Here is a 21,069-nt window from a genome sequence, read left to right as displayed (position 1 = left end):
TGTATACACACACATACACACACACACACACACACACACACACACACACACCTCATAGAAAAGGGGGTGCAGGATAGGAGGCTACAGGTTGTACAAGAGCTGACTAAAAATGGGACTGAAATTCAAAGATACCTCCCTCTGGGTCTGTGTGACTCGTTGACTCCTGTAGCTGAAGTTTGTGGTGCATTGCAACTCCTGAGTCTCTGTGAGCGAAGGAAAAATGCATCCATTTAAAAAGGGGCTTTTGCAGACCTTCAGCGAGGCAAGGCAAGGCTATCCCTGTCCAGGTAGTGTCGCAGCTGATACACTAGCCCAAGCAGCACATCTGTTGTAGATGGGTGGGTGTGTAAACAACAATCCTGCTGAATTGGCAAATGGTTACCAGGTTTTGGACCTTTTAGGCCAGGGGTGATGACCCAATTTCAGCCTGAGGGCTGAATTTTGGAGAAGCTCTTGGGGACAGCATTCCAGTAGTGGTCAGGGCCGAAAGTGAAGCGGGCTGAACTGAATATACACATACTCCCTCCTCCTCAAAAAGCCCTCCTCTGTGTTACGATAAGGTTCTGTTGGCATCAATGTCAGCTTTTTAAAAGCCTGATTGCAGTGGTTTGGTCTTCCTTCCCCAGCAGCAACCCTGCCCCCAAATGCCCTTCCATGTTGCAATCGGCCTTTTAAAATCCTCCATTAGCACCAGTAGAGGCTTTCTAAAAGCCTAAATGCAACACATGGGAGTGGACTGGAGAACAGGGAAAATCCCTTTTTCCCGTCAGCTGCTCATCAGAGATAAAATATTCACTGATCTGGTGAGGGGAGGAATAGGGGCTGGGGGAGAAGCTCGAGGGCCAGAAGAGGACCCCCAAGGGCTATATCTGCTCCAAGGACCGGAGGCTTCCCACCCGTTTTACACAGTTCTCCATAGTTGAATGTACAGTTCTAAACGACTGCACTATATATAGTGGGCTTCCATGATGCTATGTGATTCAAATGCCTTAATATTAAAAGGTTGTGATGAAAAACAGAAAGTCAATAATTGTTTGATTCTTCCTCTAAGAACTCGTGGCAGCTGTTTAATGTTTTAGTTAGTAGTGTAAAATATAAATATAGTTAAATATCCTTTTTGAATTAAAATAAATGCAATATTTTTAAAGGAGGCTTGTACTATCCTTTTTAGAAAGATCTTTCTTGGCTTTGGACTGGGATCCTGAATTTAAAAAGAGATTCTTCGATGAAAATGCTGCTGAGGTACGTGCTTTTTAGTAAAAGTGCTGTATTACTTGGACACTGTATTCAGAGGTGGACCAAAATCACAGTCCCTGATTTGCCACTCAGTTCACAGGGGGCACATTGGGGACATCCATTTCAGGGGCTCCCTTTTGACCCCCTAAAAGGTGTAGGAAGGGGTTTTATCATGGCAGCGGCAACGAGGCTCCTTCCCTTCTTTTTTTCCTTCACTGTTTAAAAGCCGCTGGCTCTGCTCAAGAAGGGTGGTTAGCGGCAACCGCCGCTGTGCTCCTGCTTCCATACCACCAGCAGCTCTTAACAGTGAAAGGTATGGTAAAAGGGAAGGAGACCCCCCACTCCCCTCCAGCCATGCCATCACGGTAAGTCCTCGTACAATGGTGTGAATTGCTTTGCGCTGCCCTCCCCTTTTACCCCATTTCATTTGGGTTTGCCCCAAATGCCCCCTCCAAATAAAGTGAACCCTGAAACACAGCAAAAGAAGACCAGCCCTAGTGGGTAAATGAATCCTTTCTAAATAATTATACGTAGTTCAATCGTAGCAAAGGTCTGATCTCCATTTAGGATAGCTTTCCAAATTTGGGGGCATATAGTCCTTGTTTACAGTAATACAATATCACTAAAATGAGTTTTGTTTTATTTGTTCTCTTAACTCAAGAAATACTTCTCTTTAGGATTTTGAAAAACACGAAAGTGTGGAATATAGACCTCCAAAAAAACCCTTTGTGAAATTAAAAGATTGTATTGAGTTGTTCACAACAAAGGAAAAGCTAGGTGCTGAAGATCCATGGTAAGAACAAAGATTGATGTTCTGAAGTGGTTTCTCAAACTATGGCAGGTGGTACTTACTCATGGTCTGCAGAGATTATGTTTGGAGACATGGCACGGTTTACCCTTATTTTCCAAATTAGTATTTAATGTAGAATTCGAAGCAAGAGCTAAACCTACCATTTGTGATCATTGCAGTCTACCCTTATATACACCAGTATATTTCCTCACTTTAGAGCACGTGGTGGTTTTTAGCTGACTTAGAAAAGTCTGTCTGGAAACTCATGCATATGAAAATGAGGAATTCTATTATCTAGAATCTTAACTAATGGGTGGGGTGGAGGAAAGGGGATTGTATTGCAGGGACTTGTAGGGGGAGGTTGCACAGTACATCTCAGCATATGCTTATCCCATGGAACCCCTGTCAACATATGTTGGGGAAGGAGCCATTTGTACCAAACTTCAAGGTCCCCAAGTGCTCTTTTTATGTTTCCATAGAGGAATAAATGACAGCCACTCATTTACATGGAAGAAAGGAAAGGGGTACACATGGGCCCAAGCCCCGAGGGAAGAATCTCTCAGTTCTCAATCTTTCTCAGTTCTTCCCACAGTGAGAGGAGTGAGGGAAGAAACATGTGAGCCCAGGTCTGCTCCTCTTCTTTCTCTGGGTAAAATTCTAGAGAATATCTGTGGGGCGTGTATGTACCTCAAATCTGTAAAGGCTTTCATCATAAATGCAAGTTAACACATGTGCTTCTTTTAGTCTTTGAGAACAACCATATCTTTCATAAATATGCTTAAAATCTAGAGGGTGTATGCAGACAAGAGAGAACATATTTTTTAAGAGCCATGATTGCTTATTTGTTTCACTGTTCTTGTATTAGGGGTTGCAGGGCATTCGGTTTCCTTAAGTTTCACAAGAAACAGAAGTGCTGTACCTCTCCAGTTTAGGCTATTAGTTTGTATGAGGCATTTAAATAATTTGGAAATAATATCAAAAGGATGTCTTCATATTTTATTTGCTAAGATAAGCATTTATTCATCATATGCATCAACTTACTATAACACAAGGCATTGACATGAAATGTCTTTTCTTCCAGGTATTGCCCAAACTGTAAAGAACATCAGCAAGCTACCAAAAAACTAGATTTGTGGTCACTGCCACCAGTACTGGTAGTGCATCTAAAACGTTTCTCTTACAGCAGATATATGAGAGATAAGTTGGATACTTTGGTTGACTTCCCTATAAAGTAAGCAAACCAAAGAAGAATTAATTGAATGTTAGTTCTCATGTTTACGTTTAATGTAGTGATAAGTATACTTTTAGGAATAATAATTAATATTTGTATTTAATGTTGTTATTTAGTTACTAATATAACGAAACCCATTAGTTACATGAGCTTAATTGACTTATGAAGTTAATAAAGCACATTAGTTTATATCTTGATTGGATAATCTTTATGGGAATACACCTGTGCATCTGACAGAAGATTTCTGAAATAAAGGCAGAAGATAGCGTATGAGGCTATGAGATACAGCTGTATCATACAGGTTTCCAACTGACTTTTTAGAACACTATGAGTTGCACCTTTGTTGTCTATGATCAATGTGAATGCAGCTCAAGTTTTTTGAGTGGTGTTGCACAGCCTTTGTATCTGCCTGTTCCTCTACTGCTTCCAAATTAAAAGTGAACTTTGTTTTCCTGGCAGTGGGTTATCATATTAGGTGGTCACTTCCACAGTAATTCCACAGGTAGCAATATTCAGGGCTAACTCTGGTCCTAATACATTTATGTGCAGTTTTATCTCACTTATTTTCAATTATGGTTGCAGCAAAGCTTGATGGGAGAGAGGACTTATTAAAAACCTTAAGTGGAGCAAAAATGCTCCTGGAAAGCTGTGTAAACCAGACCTGATCATTTGAAGATTACTTTATTTATGTAGTACATTTCATCTGGTCATTCCTCCAAAGAGCTCAAGGCAATGTACATGGTTCTCTCCTACCCCAGTTTTATGTTCACAGTATAAGTTTCACTGAGTGTGACTGGCCCAAGGTCATCCATGAGCTTCATGGCTTAGTGAGGATTTGAATGTGGTTCTTTCCCACCCTAATCTGACTCCCTAACCACTGCAGCAGCTGTCTCCTCCTACTCCTTCTTCTTTGAGACAGGGCACACAATATATGTTAGTGAATGTGTAAGAGTCTTGACTGAATACCAGTTTAAAAAGCCTCTAAACTCTCACGTTTTTCGGTGTGAATCGTTTATTACTTTGTATGAAGATCTGAAGTAACTGTCTTTCTCTCACTGACTTGTGTTGAAGTAAAATGTAAAGATCCACCCCAATTCTTGAATATAAATCCACAATTAATTTTATGTTTTCTTTAAAATAGTGACTTGGATATGTCAGAGTTTCTTATTAATCCAAATGCTGGGCCTTGCCGCTATAATTTGATTGCGGTGTCAAACCACTATGGAGGAATGGGAGGAGGGCATTGTAAGTAACTTACTTTATATATATATGATGATACCTAATTATTATGGCCTGTTCTCAGAACTTTCAGTACAATATTCTTTTCTTATCCTAGATACTGCTTTTGCAAAAAATAAAGATGATGGGAAGTGGTACTACTTTGATGATAGTAGTGTGTCCACTGCATCTGAGGAGCAAATAGTGGCAAGTATCTTTTGGTTTTCTAAAAATAAGATAACACTCTTGCCCAAGAGCAAAACCGGTCAAATCTGCATAGGTATTTTGTTAAGAGCATCATTTACAGAACAATACAAACAGACAATGTTCCAAAATGTTACGCAGAGCTTACTAGTTTGGCTTGTGGGGCAAACAGGGAGATCTAAAAAGCATATCAAATGAATCTCACATTTTTCAGTAGAAAACAGTTGCAGAAAGGATTAATAATTTTAGTTAATAAATACAACATGAATTTGAGTACTGCAGCTAAGAACACATATTGAAGCTTTTAAATCAGGGCTGGGCAGAAAGTAGATTGCTAGATGTTTTGTACCTTATCTCCCAGCATTCCTGATGATTGGACGTGCTGGCAGGGGTTTCTGGGAGTTAAAGTTCAAAATATCTGGATCTACCTTCTCCCTACCCCCACTTTAAATGACCTGAAAATTTCAGCGAGGACCAAAATATTAGCTTTCTGGACACTTGTCTTTTATGATGTCATAGGGCTTGTGGCCTTGAATGACAATCTTTGCCTAGTGGTTGGAATTTAGATATCGTTGATCATGACTTCTTGGTGATACATTTGTGATTGAGGGTTGAATGGTTCTTTCATTCCTGGGAGGTCCCAGAGTACTACTGGATAATTGCTCATCTGCTTAGAACCTTGCCTGTACTGTTCTGTAGGAATGAAATAGGTAACCTTAGCATAAAATATGCCCCAGGCACTGTTGGTTTTGAACAGAAACCAACAAACTACTTTTTGTGAGAGCCAGAGAAATATTATGCTTAATATAAAGGTGTGTAATCAGGTTCAGTTCCAATACCAGCTCATAAAAACATGTGGTTTCTGAGATGGAAACACAGCATGTGACTGACAAATGCATAGGTTAAAAATACTTAAGGTTGTTACAAGGTAAACAGCCTTAAGTATTAAAAAATAAGGTAAAGAGAGAAAGATGTACTGAAGCCTTGCTCAAAAATGCAAATCAGGTTCCTGTTATGCCTGTTTAAATGGGAGAATTAAAGCTGTGTCCTTGTTCACATAACAGAACTTTCCTGTCCTCTTCCCTCCTAACCTTCAAGAGCAGTTTTTTGTTATGGAGCGGCAGGGGTGGGCAGGGGCTGCAAGAGGCAATCTGCTCTGCTGACATGCCATTCCGAGAAGAACACAGTTTATTTCACCATATGTTGATGCAGGTCTAGAGTTTCTAAATCTTCAATTATATGTTTTGAAGAAAATAAAAGTTATAAATCTGAAAGCAACTCTACTGTTATTGGGGTAAGGAGGAATATCAGCACTTCATGGGATCTCAACCTGAGCAGATTTCATGATTTGCAGCCTGGCAGGCACTTCTGTTGCAGGTCCTCTATGACTTGCCTCTACATTAGGGTGGGCAACTTGTAAGCCAAAACGTCTGCCACAACTCCCATCAGCCCTAGCCAGCATAGCCAATGGTGAGGGCTGATGGAAGTTGTATGCCAAAACATCTGGAGGACCACAAGCTGCCCACGCCTGCTCTACATCTAACCAAGATTGATGCCCAGGGAGTTAATTCCAGCATCAGTATTGCTTCAGCAAGCTATTACAGCAGCATCAGGCATACAGGGAATTATAGCCAATTTCAACTCTAAACCCCACCCTCCCCTTCCCAGGTGACTACTTCACCTTACACTAAAGGTCAGGCTGACTGTGTTTGCAGCGAAAGGACAATCTTTATATGAAATCTATGGAACATAGAAGACAAACATGTAGAGGTCATGTAAAAGTTGGAATAAACTGTGGCTTGTCCTTTAATGTTTCAACACTTCCTGTAGCAAGAATGAGACTTTACGTTAGTGAGAATGGAGATAGTAGAAGGTATGACTTTTATAACTAGTATTAAATTTTTTTTTCTTATTTTGCAGTCCAAAGCAGCCTATGTGCTCTTCTACCAGAGACAGGACACAATAACTGGAACTGGCTTTTTCCCTCTTGACCGTGAAACAAAACCAGGTGCTTCTGCTGCCACAGGCATCCCATTAGAGAGTGATGAAGACAGTAATGAGAATGACAATGATATAGAGAATGAAAATTGTATGCACACTAACTAATGGAGGATCTAGAAGCCATACAGAGAAAACCTTCCTTGTGGGAGATATCTATTGAAACATTGAAATTACCCACCAAATTAAAAATAAAATCTGAGATAGGAAATTTCAGATGACAGAATGTAAATCCTTATTAAATTTTAACTTGTGCAGTACTTGAAGTGAAACACAATGAAAACATTAACAGAATTTGTCTCTAATACCTTTACAGTCTTGTATTCACAAGCTATATATAGGAAATCACAAATAAACCTCTTTACAGTTTCTGCTGCAGTTTGGATGAATTATGGTTTCTTTGTTTGGGATGCAAGTTAATACCAACTATTCGTGGATTTGGTTTTTGTCTTAACACCACAAGAATATTACTGCATTGCCTGTTTTTTTGGATGGGTACGTCCATATACCTATAGCAAACACTGATTTGCCTAGTATATGTGACTCGTAAGTGCAGCAGTATTCTTGGAACACCAAATTTTCAAGTTTCTCCCTGAAATTAACATTGATTGAAAAGAAAATCATGATAGAAGAAAATAACTTGAAAAAGGTGTTTTAACCTTTTGTGGTATAAGTAATCTTCCAGAATATTATGTTCATCTTACTGCTGCTGTGGAACAGGTTCTGGATTTCATGCTGCATTAAGGAATTGAATTTTTCAATTAAATGTAAGTATCCCTCATTGCTTGTTGGATCTACTTTGTAAACATAATTCCTGTTACCTTGCTTATAAGATGTGCGTAACTTTAATCTGGTGTCAGTCCAAAAATTTTAATTGTGCTGTAAGTCCCTCCCCCCATTTTTGGTAGTTTGACAATTTACAAACTACATACAATGTAATAGGGTCCGATTTTTAATAGTATACCGTATTCATAGTAACGACTGTGCATCAAGCTTAGATGACTTTTCCATATAACTTGCCTTCAAATTGTTAATGGGCAACTGGTTTAAGGGTAGGTCTGTTAATTTTTCATGTGCGTTCTTGGTGGAATTCACCATAGCCTTACATCTTATCTCAAAAGGTAACTTATTATAGAAGAATTGGCATTTGCATGTTCAAGAGTCAGAACCTGTACAGTAAGTAGATAAAGCATACATACCTTGAATTGGATTTTAATTAACTGTGTTCAAGGAGTCTGGGATGCCAAAAATAAGTGTGACAGTTTTGAAACATGTTTTATTTGCTGCTTTCCCTTGGATATAGTTGGAGGAATGTATTGTTGATTCATATACAATACTGCCTTTGATAGGAATTCCCTAAGTGTGGAGGCACACTTCACATATCTACTACCTGAAGTCCCACCATTGTTAAAGCAAAAAGTATGATCTTCACTTGAACTAATCAAATACAATAGGTTATAAATTGTGTATTGTAAATAAAGTTCACTCTGTGAGTGCACATTTTGGTAAATTATTTATTTATGTTAGCATTTAAAAGTTTAAAATTGCATTTGACCAGGATAAAATTAGGTTTGTGGACATGGCTTTGCTTTATACTTTGATATTAAAAGCTGGTGTTTCATCCTGGTATTTTAAAGCTGCTTTATGTTTTTTTAAATGTAAGCTAGCCTCCTGCATGACAGAGGTTAAAAATTGTCTGCACTTGAGTTCACTTGGGTTTACATTTGAAATGCGCATGTTTTATTTATAAAAATTTCAATAAAGCTATTCAAGGCCTTTTTTCTGTTTCTTACTAGAAGTGTTTGGTAATAAATTGCCACTTGTTGTTACCTTACATTATCATGAGCTGTGAAAATGACATGAATCATATAATAGGAGATATCCTATCTCAAGGAACCAGATAAAAATAGCTGAAACAACCAAGTGTCTGTCAACTTGAAGGACTGAAAGAGGGTGATAGGTGTACAAAGGCCCAGTTCAGATGCTGCAACTACCCAGCTTTTTAAAAACTATGTGTTGTGTGAACGAAATGGGAGCAAGCATGTGTGCTGGCTCGTTGCATGAGCGCTCTTGTTGCAAGTGGGGGCAGCACCATGTCATGTGAACTGTATATTCTGGGTTGTTGAGGGAGACACAATCCAGAGTTGGAACCCGTAACTCATTCCTGATTTAGTTGTCTCTCCCCCAACAACCCAGAATTCCTGGTTCGCATATCATGCTTAACCCAGGGATGGAGAGCCAATATGGTGAAATGATTAGAGTGTTGGACTCAGGAGACACAGGTCTAAGTCCACACTCAGCCATGATGCCCACTGGGTGACTTTGGACCACTCACTGACTCGGCCTAACCTACCTAACAGGGTTGTTGTGAGGATAAAAGTGAGAGGAGGATCATGTATGTTGCCTTGGGATCCTTGGAGGAAAAGGGATATAATTGTAACTAATAATAAATAATAATCCCTGGGTTGTTTAGCCCAAAGGGAGTGATCAGGTGGCAGAAGCCAGCTTGCTTTCACTTCGTTCACAACAACGCAGGGCTTTAAAAAAACAAATGTGCAAACCAGGTCAGTGAGTTGACATTCTTGAAAAAGATGTGGTATAGTCTTTCCCGAACTACTTCAGCATGCAAAACGGGGATTGAGGCTGAACTCCTATACGCACCTGGGAGTAGGTTCCTTTGAACTCAATGACTTCTGAATAGACATGTATACGATTGCACTGTGGGTATCTGAATGGTCCCCATGTCAGAAGCTCCCCTTCAACAACATGGGGTGGAAAATATCTGTCATGGAAAATTTTCTTGAGAAATACCATAGTGGATTTTTTTTTCATTTCTAAAAATGTATTGTTCCATAAAATGAATTAGCAATGGGAGGGGCCATAGCTCAGTATGTTAGAGCACAGGCTTTGCGAGCAGAAGGTTCCAGGTTTGATCCCCAGCATCTCCAGGTAAGGCAGGAAAAACTCCTGCCTGAAACTTGGAGAGCTGCTGCCAGCCAGTGTTGACAATACCAGGTTAGATGGACCATTGATCTGACTCTGTATAAGGCAACTTCCTATGTCCCTAACATAATATACTACCACTCAAATTGGGCAGTTTCAAATTTGTAATTAACTTTTGTCAGGTCCCTTGGAAGTGCATATAAGGTGAGTGTGTATGCATGTGTCCATGCACCCTTGCGCACACAGTCTGTAAACAGGGAAGGATAGACCAAAACCAAACACAAAGTTAATACACACATGCTAAATCAGATTTCAATCAATTTAGGACACTGTAAAAAAAAAATTCTGGAAACCCCACATCACTACTCTCTCTGATGCAAAGGCATCACATCAAGGTATAGGCCAAGCTAAAACACATTCCTGACTAGCTAGCTCTTCAAATATATGAGTTTTTTTAATATGGAGATTTAAACATTCACCAACCCTATCCTATGTTCTGTGATTGTACAGCCTTGTATTTAAGTACTAGCCTGGTAGCCATGGGTGACAACTAATTCCATACAAGGTGAGAGGTCTGGCAGAGGAGGGACAGAACACACCATCCCTCCACTGCACTCACAACAGAAATGCAGTATTCCTCCTCTGCCGAATCCCAGCAGGCTAGTGAACATTTTTGCAGGCTAATAATTTTTGTGGGGGTATTTTACAAAGCTGCTGTGGTAGAACTGTTTGGATCCAGTCTAAATTTTCACAAAAGTAAATAAAAAGGAGATAGGTCACAGATGTCTTACACTGGTATAGTTCCCTTCAAGCCAATGGTCTTGTCCAGCATAACTGGTTTATTTTTTACTATAAATATTGTAGCTCTCACATAATATTAATTGAGATAGATTGATTTGTACTCCTACAGAGAGGCTTGCTGTTTTATTAGGGGTAGTTCATCCAGCAAATTTTCATCTAGGGTTGCTGGAGAAATTTGAGATTGACTAAAACGAGGTCAGATTTCTAAGAATCTGACCTGCAGAATCCACTGTGGAGCAACCCCCTCAAGACGTGCGGAGTCCATGGACTTCAGGATTTTTTTTCCTTTTCTGAAATTTACGCATATTTATTCATAGGAAAATATGCAAGTTTCTGCTGAGGAAAAGTTGAATGGAATGGGGACAATATGCTAAATGTTACACACTGAGGTAAACTAAATTCTTACACAACTTCTTACATTATTTACGTATTTTTCTGCACGATGGGGAAATAAATCACATCTCTGAGCAGATGACGGTACAAAAGTAGGCTGACCATATTTCCTTGAGACAAAAACAGGATATTGAGATGACAAAAACAGGATGGGGTTATGTAATATTCGTATTCATGAAAAAGTAAGACGATAACAAGTTTTATTAGAGAAAGAATCTCTATGGGCGGAATGATGGTAGAAATAACAGTAAGACTCACCCTCCTGGCTCCCACACGCTGAAGGGGGCTTAGCAACTGCCTCTCGAATTCCCCGCCACTGCAGACAAGCCAGGGGGCAGCGTCTGATCGTCGCTAGCTCAAGAAGCCTGGCCCTGGCTGGATAAAGGAAATGGAACTTCCTCTTCCGTCACACTAGTAGTTTTACTGCACGTGTTGATTAGCATAGAGCCTTATAATAAACGCATTCCGTTTGTTTACAAAAAATTAACACTGGGACAAAATTGGCATTTATACTACTACAACAGAACGGTCGGGAAATATGAAAAAAACGGTACTGTCCCATTTAAAACGGTACATATGATCAGCCTATACAAAAGGCACCTGACAATCTGTGAAACACAGTGGATTTTTCACAGTCCGTACATCCTTACTTCAAAGTAGGATCTGCACACGAGGGGACATGGAAGCAAATCCAGCAGTCATGATTGCTTGCTTTAAATTGGAGTTTGTGTTTCAATTAAATATAAAATACAGATCTACAGTTCTAAAATGTTTTTACAGTAGTTCTTGTGCTGTAGGTTGAAATTAGTGTTTATAAAATCTATTTTAATTGAATCATCAGGGGTGAGGTATCCATGCAGCTAAATTCAATGAGAGGTTTGTTTAATATTGTGTATATACACCACATATTATATCTCTTGGACAAGATATATTAGTAGTTTGACATTTTCAGGTATACCTAGCACCCAAGACAGTAAGCACACTGCTATCAAAAAGTTCTTTTTCACAAACATCTGTCTTATTATACTAATCGGTGTGAGTTGGGTGATACTGTATAATAGTGTAGTATAATAAGATGAAGCCACAACCATACTGGCTTATTTTACCTTCAGAATCACCATAACATTACTTCATCAATACTGCAGACTGGAAGGTCGGCAGGTCAGCAGTTCGAGACCCGAGTGCTGCGTGACAGAGTGAGCTCCCGTCTTCAGTCCCAGCTTCTGCCAACCTAGCAGTTCGAAAGCAAGAAATTGCAAGTAGATAAATAGGTACCGCCTCGGCAGTAAAGGTAACAGTGTTCTGTGCACCTCGGTCTTCAGTCATGCTGGCCACATGACCACGGAAGCGTCTTCAGACAGCGCTGGCTCTTCAGCTTAGAAACGGGGATGAGCACCGCACCCTAGAGTCGGACACGACTGGTTGGAGACACCTTTACCTTTACCTTTAACTTTCAAAAACAAGTGGGCAACACGTAGACTAAAACACCTGGAGGGACACAACTCCCATCATCCCTCATCACTGGTTATGCTGACCAGGCCTGATGGAAGTTATAGGCCAAAACATCTGGAAGGCCACCGGTTGTCCGCCCGTTCTAAAAGGGCCATATTTTCTGTTTGTTTTTAGCTGCATATTTCAACACTGAGTTTAATGTTCAGGCATTTTATATCATATTCAAGACCAATCAGCAGTACAATACTAACTAGCTAAATCCATTTAAAAGAACAAAATCAAGGCATTCTTTCCAAAAGACAGGCGCAATATAGTTATTCCATAATAAGAAATTCTATCCAACTAATAATGGAATGTAAATACAGTTCCTGTACTATAAGGCTACCTTGCACCACTGTGCTCCCTCCAAAAATGGAAGGTGCAATCCCAGGTTGGCTAGGTTACAAGCTCCATTTCCTGTTCTCCTTACCTAAGACTCTGGAACCCTGAAATTGTCAACCAAGAGACAACTCATTCAACCTTTTACCCTGGCACTGGAAAGACAGACTGTATTCTGAGGTAAGGAATGTTCACCTGGTAATTTCTGACAAACTCTGAAACTGGCACACGTTACAAACTCTTCTCTAGGATACTATTTCCTTTTTCACTTTGTATACCAAAATGATAGCTAGCTTTCAAAAGCAAACATAACAACAAAAACCTGGCCAACCTCTGTCGACACCAGCCATTATCAAGTGCATGGATATTAAAATTAGATTTGGGTGTACTTGTAGCAATTTCTGACAACACTTCCATGATTCTGTTCCTGAACTGAAGGAGCTGCTTTTTTGTTTTTTACCCAGTGGAGGACCAGACAAGTAAAATTTTCTGAAAGCCAGTTATCCTATTTTGCTGTGCCTGAACTAGGATGCAAATGGTGTTTCAGCTCAGAAATTCTGATTTGGGGTTGTATAGTCCCATTCATTTCAGCATATCTACTCTAAGTAGGACTAACACTGGATGCAACCCATAGAAACTTGTGAGCTGTGAGCCCAAATGTAGTGCCATCTACTAAGTTTAACTGGAGGAGAAATTCATGTCCACAGAAAAAATCTTGAGTAGATTTTCTTGAAAGTGAGATATTTATACGGGAGGGACAAAGTGGTCTGTTTTTGACAAACATAACTTGGCTTAATGAACCAGTACATGAACAAGCCTTTTTGACCACAGACAATCCCTTCCCTCCTCCTTTTGCAATGTGCATGAATGCAATGTGGAAGTTTTCAATTAACCATATAGTTTTCCATTTTGTCCAAACTGGGAAACTGGTTACCAGCTTCAAAAGAAGCCAGGACCTTAAACCAACTTCAAATGGTGGTTTAAGATCCTAGATTGTCCCAAAGCCAGAAACCAGTTGCTTGATTTGAACAAAATGAGAAACTCTATGGTTAACTGGAAAACTTCTGCAATGCATTCATGTGCACTGAGAAGTGAGGATAGCAGCTGTGCACACTGGGAAGGTTTGTTCATATCTTGGCTTATTAACGTGAGAAATGATTGTCCAAATGCACCAATGTTTTGGAAAAGAGATCCTGATGGCAATATCTTATAAGTGACATGGCCAAAACAGTATGCTGTTGACACTTTACATTCTTGAAGTGGAGAATGAGATAGGATAGATCTAACGGCTATAGGTTTCCTTTGGGAGATAATAAAGGAGCAGGGAAGCTAGCTATCATATTTTGCTATCTATACCTAGACTACATAGAATTAAAGGTTTGAGATCCTGATGTAGCACTTCCTATTCATACAAGCACACTTCATATAATTTTGGTCTGCCTAAACTGGAGAATGAAAGATGCAAAGTTCTTCACATCTCAGTTCCTTGTTTGTAATGCGCCTGCTACCATGATCATTCCATAAGACAGGAGTTCTGTCAACCATTTTATGTACCATATTTTTTATTCCTGTTATAGTCTATACAGGAACTGAAATGCATTGTAATGATCCAAAGAGATTCTTGGGAGTGCCATGCTTGTAAGTACTTTGCATAAAATTAAACCTTTACCGAAATGAAATGGGCTGTTTCGGTACCTTGTAGTATACCAGTAGAATAGGTGGTATTATCTGGGGGTAACCCAAACATTATTTTGGCGTGCACAATTGTACATCCCACATTTTGTGTCTCCACCAGCCTGAATGATTAACAAAGTGGGAAGTTGATTTGCTATGCGATACAGAAATAAGGGCAGGAGAGAGGTGGAATCCTTTGACTTGCCAAATTCTATGAAAAGTTGATTTTCCCAAGGATGCTTACTGAATACATTATTAATATATTGTTTTACACTGAATTAATCCAATGTGAAATAAAATAGTGTTATATTCTGTATGTGATGGAAGAGGGTGAAACATTTTTGAGCAATTTTCAGTAGTGCAAAGCCTTACATTTAGAGGCTAATTATTTTGGCCACCTAATGCGAAGAGAAAACTCCCTGGAAAAGACCCTGATGCTGGGAAAGACTGAAGGCAAAAGGAGAAGGGGACGGCAGAGGATGAGATGGCTAGATAGCATCACGGATGCAATGAATATGAACTTGAGCACGCTCCGGGAGAGAGCGCAGGACAGGAAGGCCTGGCGTGCTATGGTCCATGGGGTCACGAAGAGTTGGACACGACTGAACGACGAACGACGACGACGACGACTGGTATTTTGTAAACTAGAAATGGGAGAAATGGATTTGAGGTTGACCATAAGATAAACACAGCCACTAGTTCATAGTTATAAAGAAAGCAAATTGAAACTATTTATAATATTAAATGTTTTGAGGCATAAAGTATTATATAAAAGTATTACTATACAATAATAATATAGCCATATGTATGAAGTATAAGTAAGGCATCTGGAATTTTGTATCAAGCTTTAGTCACCTGCGTCACACAAACATGAATTCACTCTGGAATTGTGCAAAGATAAACCCTAAGATGCTTACATGAACAGATAAAGCTCTTACATGCAGATGATATTAGAGCTTTTAAAAACTAGTGTAGGAAAAACAGAATAAAAGGGAAATATGGTTGCACTCTATAAATTGGTTAGGGGGATTGTTTTTGTTTTGCTTTTCCCAGTACCATGCGCCTTTTTTCACTTCTTTGAATTATCTAAGCAATTTACTCTTGCATTTCTTTCATTTCATTTCTATACCGCCCAATAGCCAAAGCTCTCTGGGTGGCTCACAAAAAGTAAACCCCCAAAATACAACATAACAAACACTTAATATAAAATCTTTAACATACAAAATTTTAAAACAGCTTAGAAACAGTTACAATAAGATACTGGGACCTGATAAAACAATTCAGATTAAAAAAAAACCCATCATATGCTGTCAAATGCCTTGGAGTAGAGGAAAGTCTTGACCTGGTACTGAAAAGATGACTATGTTGGTGCCAGGCGGACCTCAGTGGGAAGAGCATTCCACAATCAGGGAGCTGCCACTGAGAAGACCCTCTTCCTTGTTGCCATCCTCTGAGCTATGCACTCTTCCCCACCCCCTATTTTCCATATACAACATGCCATAATCTGAATGATACTGGTTGATCAGTGGGTGAGCAAATGTGAATATTGCTGCCTCCTGGTGTTTGGGACTTGGTTTTGATGGTAGTCTTGATCTCTTGGACCATATCTTATAAGCAATATAGTTTTTTATGTAGTCAATATATAGGTATTTAGAAGATTTTAAAACTATACTTTACCAAATGACCTCAGGGCAGTTTAAATCCCAGCATCTCCAAGTAGGACTGGGAAAGTCCCCAGTCTAAAAATGTTGGCAAGCCACAATACTGAGCTCAATGGACTGACTTCATATAAGGCAGCTTCCTATGTTCCTACAATAATTAAAACAACTAAAATACACAATAACAAAATATATATGCAATGGTGTTAACATCACACATTCTTATTTAACTTCTGGTGTTCTCTGCCAGCAAAGAGTTAACAAACTCACGTAAAGTTTCATTCACAGTCCATCTAATGTATATAAGTTTGTACTATCAAAAGTAAGCAGCATTTTTAAACTCTGAGAAAAATCAGGAACCATTATTCAAACTACATAGTAGGCTTGCACCAGCATCTGTATTTCCTTATTCTCTTAAGTAGTTGTGTGTGTTCTTATGTCAGGATATATTAAGGAAATGATTGCAAGGTATAATTAAAGGCCATGTGGCAGGATATTATAATTAAAATATTTTAGAGGCCACTTATTTTAAGCATGTGAGTAGCCATGCCAAAGGCAGACACTTTGCATTTATGCACATGATTGAACTTAATCATGTGCCTGTCTTAAAGCATGTTTTCATTGACATGATAGATATCTCAGTCTTTTTACTGTAGTCATCTACAACACATACCAATGTTGCTAGGCCAGTAATGTTTAACAGGGGCCATATTCTGAGTTGAACAAAGACTTCAGCCACACATTGACTTATGCCAGCATAAGCCAAAATTCAAGGCTCTAGTGTGAACAGCAAAAGTTCTGACAGAGTCCTGTGTCCATTGTCCTAGTTCACACACATAGGAGTCTGCTGGAGCATGAGGAAAACTCCTGACAGCGTTTCTATTGCTGTTCATACAGAGAAAAAAAGGGATAAAGGGAAAAGATGTGCTTGGGAAACTCTGACACAGGGACCCATGGAGGGGGTACCACTGTTCCAATGACTTGGGGCAGAAGGAAATATGTCAGGAGGAGGGGGTTGGGACATCAAAGTAGAATGCACCACAGATGTTTATACACTGTTCCCCTTCTACGCCCCTCCTGTAACTCTCATGTACCTAGTAGCTCATCTACTGAGCCCTCCTGTCTTGTGGTGCTGATATTTAATGCCAGGTCGGTCTGCAATAAGACCACACCCATTCATGATTTAATTGCGGACAAGCCTGATTTGGCGTGTATTACTGAGACTTGAGTGGGTGAGCTCGCTGGAGTTGACCTGACTCAGCTCTGTCCACCCAGGCACTCAGTGCAGCACCAACATAAGTTGGAGGGCTCACGGGGGGTGGGGGAGTCACCGTGGTTCATAGAACCTCTATCTCCACCACCAGGAAACCACTCCACCTTGGAGCAGGCCTTGAGGAATTGCACCTGCTGTTGGGCCATAGAGACAGATTGGGGATGCTGCTGGTGTGCTGCCCACCCTGCTGCCCAGCATCCTCCCTGACTCAGCTGGCAGAGGCAGTCTCAGGTGTGGTGTTGGAGGAATCCAGGACAGTGGTTCTGGGTAACTTCAACTTCCATGCTGAGGCTGTCTCTGGAGTTCCAGCTTAGGTCTTCATGGCCTCCATGACAACTATGGGGCTATCTCGGTTTGCCATTGGCTCAACACATGAAGCAGGGCATACCCTTGATTTGGTTTTTGCTCCAAGTTGTGAGATGGTAGACTGAAGAGTGCGGGGTGGTGGTGGTGTCCAAATAACTCCACTGTTATGGTCACACCATTTCCTGGTGAGATTTGAACTCACAGTGCTACTTTCCTCCTGCAGGGGTGGGGGGCCCATTCAGATGGTCCGCCCCAGGAGACTGATGGAATCCAGTGGATTTCTGAATGCTCTTGGGGATTTTCCAGTGGAAGGAGCTGGTGATCCAGTCGAGGCCTTAGCCTCACTGGAACAGTGAGATGCAAAGGGCCATCGACTTGATTGCACCTGAGTGCCCTCTCCAGCACTGTAGAGCCCGCTCCATTCCGCTCCGCTCCTTGGTATACTGGGGAGCTGCGGACAGCGAAACAGGCTGGATGTTGCCTAGAGAGCAAGTGACGTAAGACTTGAAGGGAAGATAACCGAGCATGCTCTAGAGCACATAATCATGCCTCTTGTGTGGCAGTGCGGGCAGCAGGGGCTGTTAACATCCTCCCCAGTAAATGGGTCCCTGTTGAGGTCCTGCTGTGATCTTTTTGCATCTTACTTTGAAGATTACTTTTTGCATCTTACTGCCCCTTTTCAGTGTGCAACTCCTTTGCTGAGGGAATTGTACTGGCTACCTATTTGCTACAGGGCCAGGTTTAAGGTTTTAGTACTAGTGTTCTAGTACTAAACAACTTGGGACCAGAATACCTGAGAGAACGCCTTCTACCTTACCAACCTGAGGTCACTGAAGTCATCAGAGGGCATGTTCCTGGTGGTTCCATATGGACCTATGGCCCAACTGGAGTCCAACAGGAAGTGGGCCTTTAATGTGGTGGCCCCCTTCCTATGGAATTCCCTACCTTTGGAGGTCAGGCAGATGCCAATGTTGTGTTGCTTCTGGCACCTCCTGAAGACATAGGTATTTTGGGAGGCCTTAACCAGCCACAGTTTATCAAATTTGGTTTGTCATTTTAAAAAATATTATTTTATTTTATTTTTATTTATTTTTTATTTATTTATTTCTATACCGCCCAATAGCCGAAGCTCTCTGGGCGGTTCACAAAAACTAAAACCAAACAACACACAATATTATTATATTATATTATTATTAAAATATTATTTTAACATGGTGTTTTTATTCTTTTATCCCATCTATTGTTCACCGCTTTGAGATCTCTGGATGTAGAGTGGTATACAAATATTGTAAATAAATAAATAAAACACTTTACACAATGGCATACATTGCCTTGACACCTAGTGTACACTTGCCAGGGAAATGCAGCTAACCCCAGATCTCTGATGAGTGTACCTCTCTGATGCACATTTTCAAAGATGTGCTTCTGACATTTACGTTTTACAGCAGGGGTGGGCAGATTTCAGACATATGAGATCTATTTTGTGTGTGTTTTTTACTAGAACCTTCAAGTCCACTAACCGATGCCAAATGCAAAATAGTGGTTCTGGGGAGGAGACATTCACTTTAGAATTAATGTTCAGGACATCTGACCTTTGAGCACAGGCTCAGTCCAGGAATGTGTTTTCAGTACCAAAACTGAGCTCACAATCCTCTTACAATAATATATTCCTGGTTTCTCTCCCTCCCCCCTGAACATGCTTTATTTCAGCACCCAAATTTCATGGGCAGAAGACTATTTGTTGCTATTGTTAAACAATTGGGAATCGAAAACCATTGCAGATCTACTGCAAATCACCTAGAGATCTTCTAGTAGATCCCGATCTGCCCACCCTATTTTAGGGCACACTTTAAAAAAAACACTGAAGTGCACACCTGGAAAGAGGCACTCATTTCTCAGACTGGACAGTAATTGAGGTGCAACTGTGCATAATTAAAGGGAGCTTTAGGACTGACCACAGGCTATCCTGAGGCAAAACAGGAAACTCTTGGGGAAGCAAATTACTCCCCAAAGCTTGCTGCCAATACAGATCTGGCACTTTAAAGCATTGACCAAGTTGCTTAATTCATAATCTGCTCCACTATGAGTATGAAGGCCAAAGAGTCTCACTAACCCCACTAACCATCTGGAACCACCACATGCCCACTTCCCTTTTAAAAAGCAAATGCCAGGGTCTCGCAGAGTATCTGGCATTCTGTAAGCAAGAGTGGATGCCACAACCAATAGGTTCACTTAATGCTTAGGTCCTAAACCTTAGCAGAAAAGAACTACAATAATTTGTTTGGATTAGAATGTATGATGGAGGAATTTTGTTACCCATACTCTTAAAAAAGGAGAAATTAATTACGGTAATAAAAAGCATTGGAGGGGGAACACAAAACCAGGCTTGAAACAGAATAGGCAAAAATTAGCCACCTATTTAAAAAAGAAAAACATGTGGTGAACCCTGCCACTGTTTTGACAGTTTGGCAAGGAGCATTTGCAACCCGTGGCTGATGTCGTTGCTTCTGTACTGTAAGACTAGAATCCTAAACCCATTTACCTGGGAATAAGCCCTATTGAATTTAATGGAATTTACTCCTGAGGCATATTTAGGATTTCACTACAAGTAAACGATATGAGTAGCCCCACGCTTTACTTTATCTTTGAAATAGGCAAATCTGACAGAAATACCTATAGTTTGCGACCCTAAAAACTAAAGCGACAATGTACGTTAATTTCGAGGAAGCGCGGTGCTGGAGCGCGCCACAGAGGTGAGGGGGAATCCCTCCACCATCTCACATGGGCAGCGCGCGTGTGAACACGGTAGTCTACCGGCGCTGAGGGAGGCACACTCTGCACATGCTCTGAGACTCCGAATATTTCATTTGTTTCCGGACCGAGCCCCGTCTGAAATTAAGCCCTAAGTCTGCCCTGGAGCCAAACGACGCGGCACGTGCGAGCCACGAAGCCTTTACAGGCAGCTTTGGGACTGCTGGGTACCTCTTCCGAGCTCTCCCGGCCACAGCCGCCGCCACAGCCGGTCCCTCCCCGCTCCGCCCCTTCCCCGGGCCTCTGCGTGCGGAAGCGGGGCTGACGTGTGGCGGAGGTGGCGGCGCCCGGCATTGTGGGAGCGGGAGCGGACGTGGACGCGGCAGGGCCGGCCTTGGAGGGACCTGCCTGCCTGAGCGGACCGTGGTTTCCCCGGGGGCGCCACCTCAGAAGACGGCGACGCTGGCTCGGCCGGCCTGTCACTTGTCGGCCTCCCGTCGCTGCCTCCGCTGCTGTCGCTGTCTTCACAACACGGTGGAGCCATGGCCGGGACTAGCAGTCCTGAGGCCGTGAAGAAACTGCTGGAAAATATGCAGGGCGACCTGCGGGCCCTGAGCCTGGAGTGCCGCAAAAAATTCCCTCCCGTCAAGGAGGTGAGGGGGGACTGACGGGGGGGGGGGTGTCGGACGGTGAGCCTCCTGAGCAGGGGTGGGGGTGTGTCTGTGGCAGGAGCTCGCCAAGCGCTCGTTGGTTCATGAACCCG

At 41.3% G+C, this 21,069-nt stretch overlaps 2 protein-coding genes and 1 long non-coding RNA gene across 10 annotated transcripts in view; 2 read left to right on the top strand and 1 right to left on the bottom strand.

The window, feature by feature from the left end:
* The window catches only part of USP15 (ubiquitin specific peptidase 15), an 87,967-nt gene extending 80,921 nt beyond the window's left edge, over positions 1-7,046 (top strand). For 4 of the 6 annotated variants that reach the window (XM_084810606.1, XM_084810607.1, XM_084810608.1 and 1 more), the window contains 6 exons: positions 1,172-1,242; positions 1,914-2,029; positions 3,108-3,257; positions 4,399-4,502; positions 4,594-4,682; positions 6,600-7,046. In XM_084810606.1, coding sequence (XP_084666732.1) covers positions 1,172-1,242; positions 1,914-2,029; positions 3,108-3,257; positions 4,399-4,502; positions 4,594-4,682; positions 6,600-6,785 — 716 coding nt within the window. In that variant the 3' untranslated portion in view covers positions 6,786-7,046. Of the gene's footprint in view, positions 1-1,171; positions 1,243-1,897; positions 2,030-2,505; positions 2,588-3,107; positions 3,258-4,398; positions 4,503-4,593; positions 4,683-6,599 lie in introns of those variants that run through there. The other 2 variants (XM_084810610.1, XM_084810612.1) reach the window with 2 other exon arrangements.
* On the bottom strand, positions 52-20,608 carry LOC146339953 (uncharacterized). The gene is made up of 4 exons (XR_014784415.1): positions 20,538-20,608; positions 11,921-12,045; positions 11,073-11,189; positions 52-203 (listed from the first exon to the last, which is right to left on the bottom strand). It is a non-coding gene; the product is annotated as an uncharacterized LOC146339953 (long non-coding RNA).
* Positions 20,605-21,069, top strand: part of MON2 (MON2 regulator of endosome-to-Golgi trafficking) — a 99,329-nt gene continuing 98,864 nt past the window's right edge. For all 3 annotated transcript variants that reach the window (XR_014784411.1, XM_084810604.1, XM_084810603.1), the window contains exon 1: positions 20,605-20,959. Coding sequence is in view for 2 of the 3 variants with exons in the window: in XM_084810604.1 (XP_084666730.1) it covers positions 20,849-20,959 (111 nt within the window). In the remaining variant the exon portion in view is untranslated. The remainder of the gene's footprint in view (positions 20,960-21,069) is intronic.

Source organism: Heloderma suspectum, chromosome 7 (genome assembly GCF_057233095.1).
Source record: "Heloderma suspectum isolate Gila_16-S chromosome 7, 16-S_ref, whole genome shotgun sequence".
In the NCBI taxonomy this organism is placed as follows: Eukaryota; Metazoa; Chordata; class Lepidosauria; order Squamata; family Helodermatidae; genus Heloderma; species Heloderma suspectum.
Note: the sequence above shows the minus strand (reverse complement) of the source record. Positions and strands in the feature narration are given on the sequence as shown.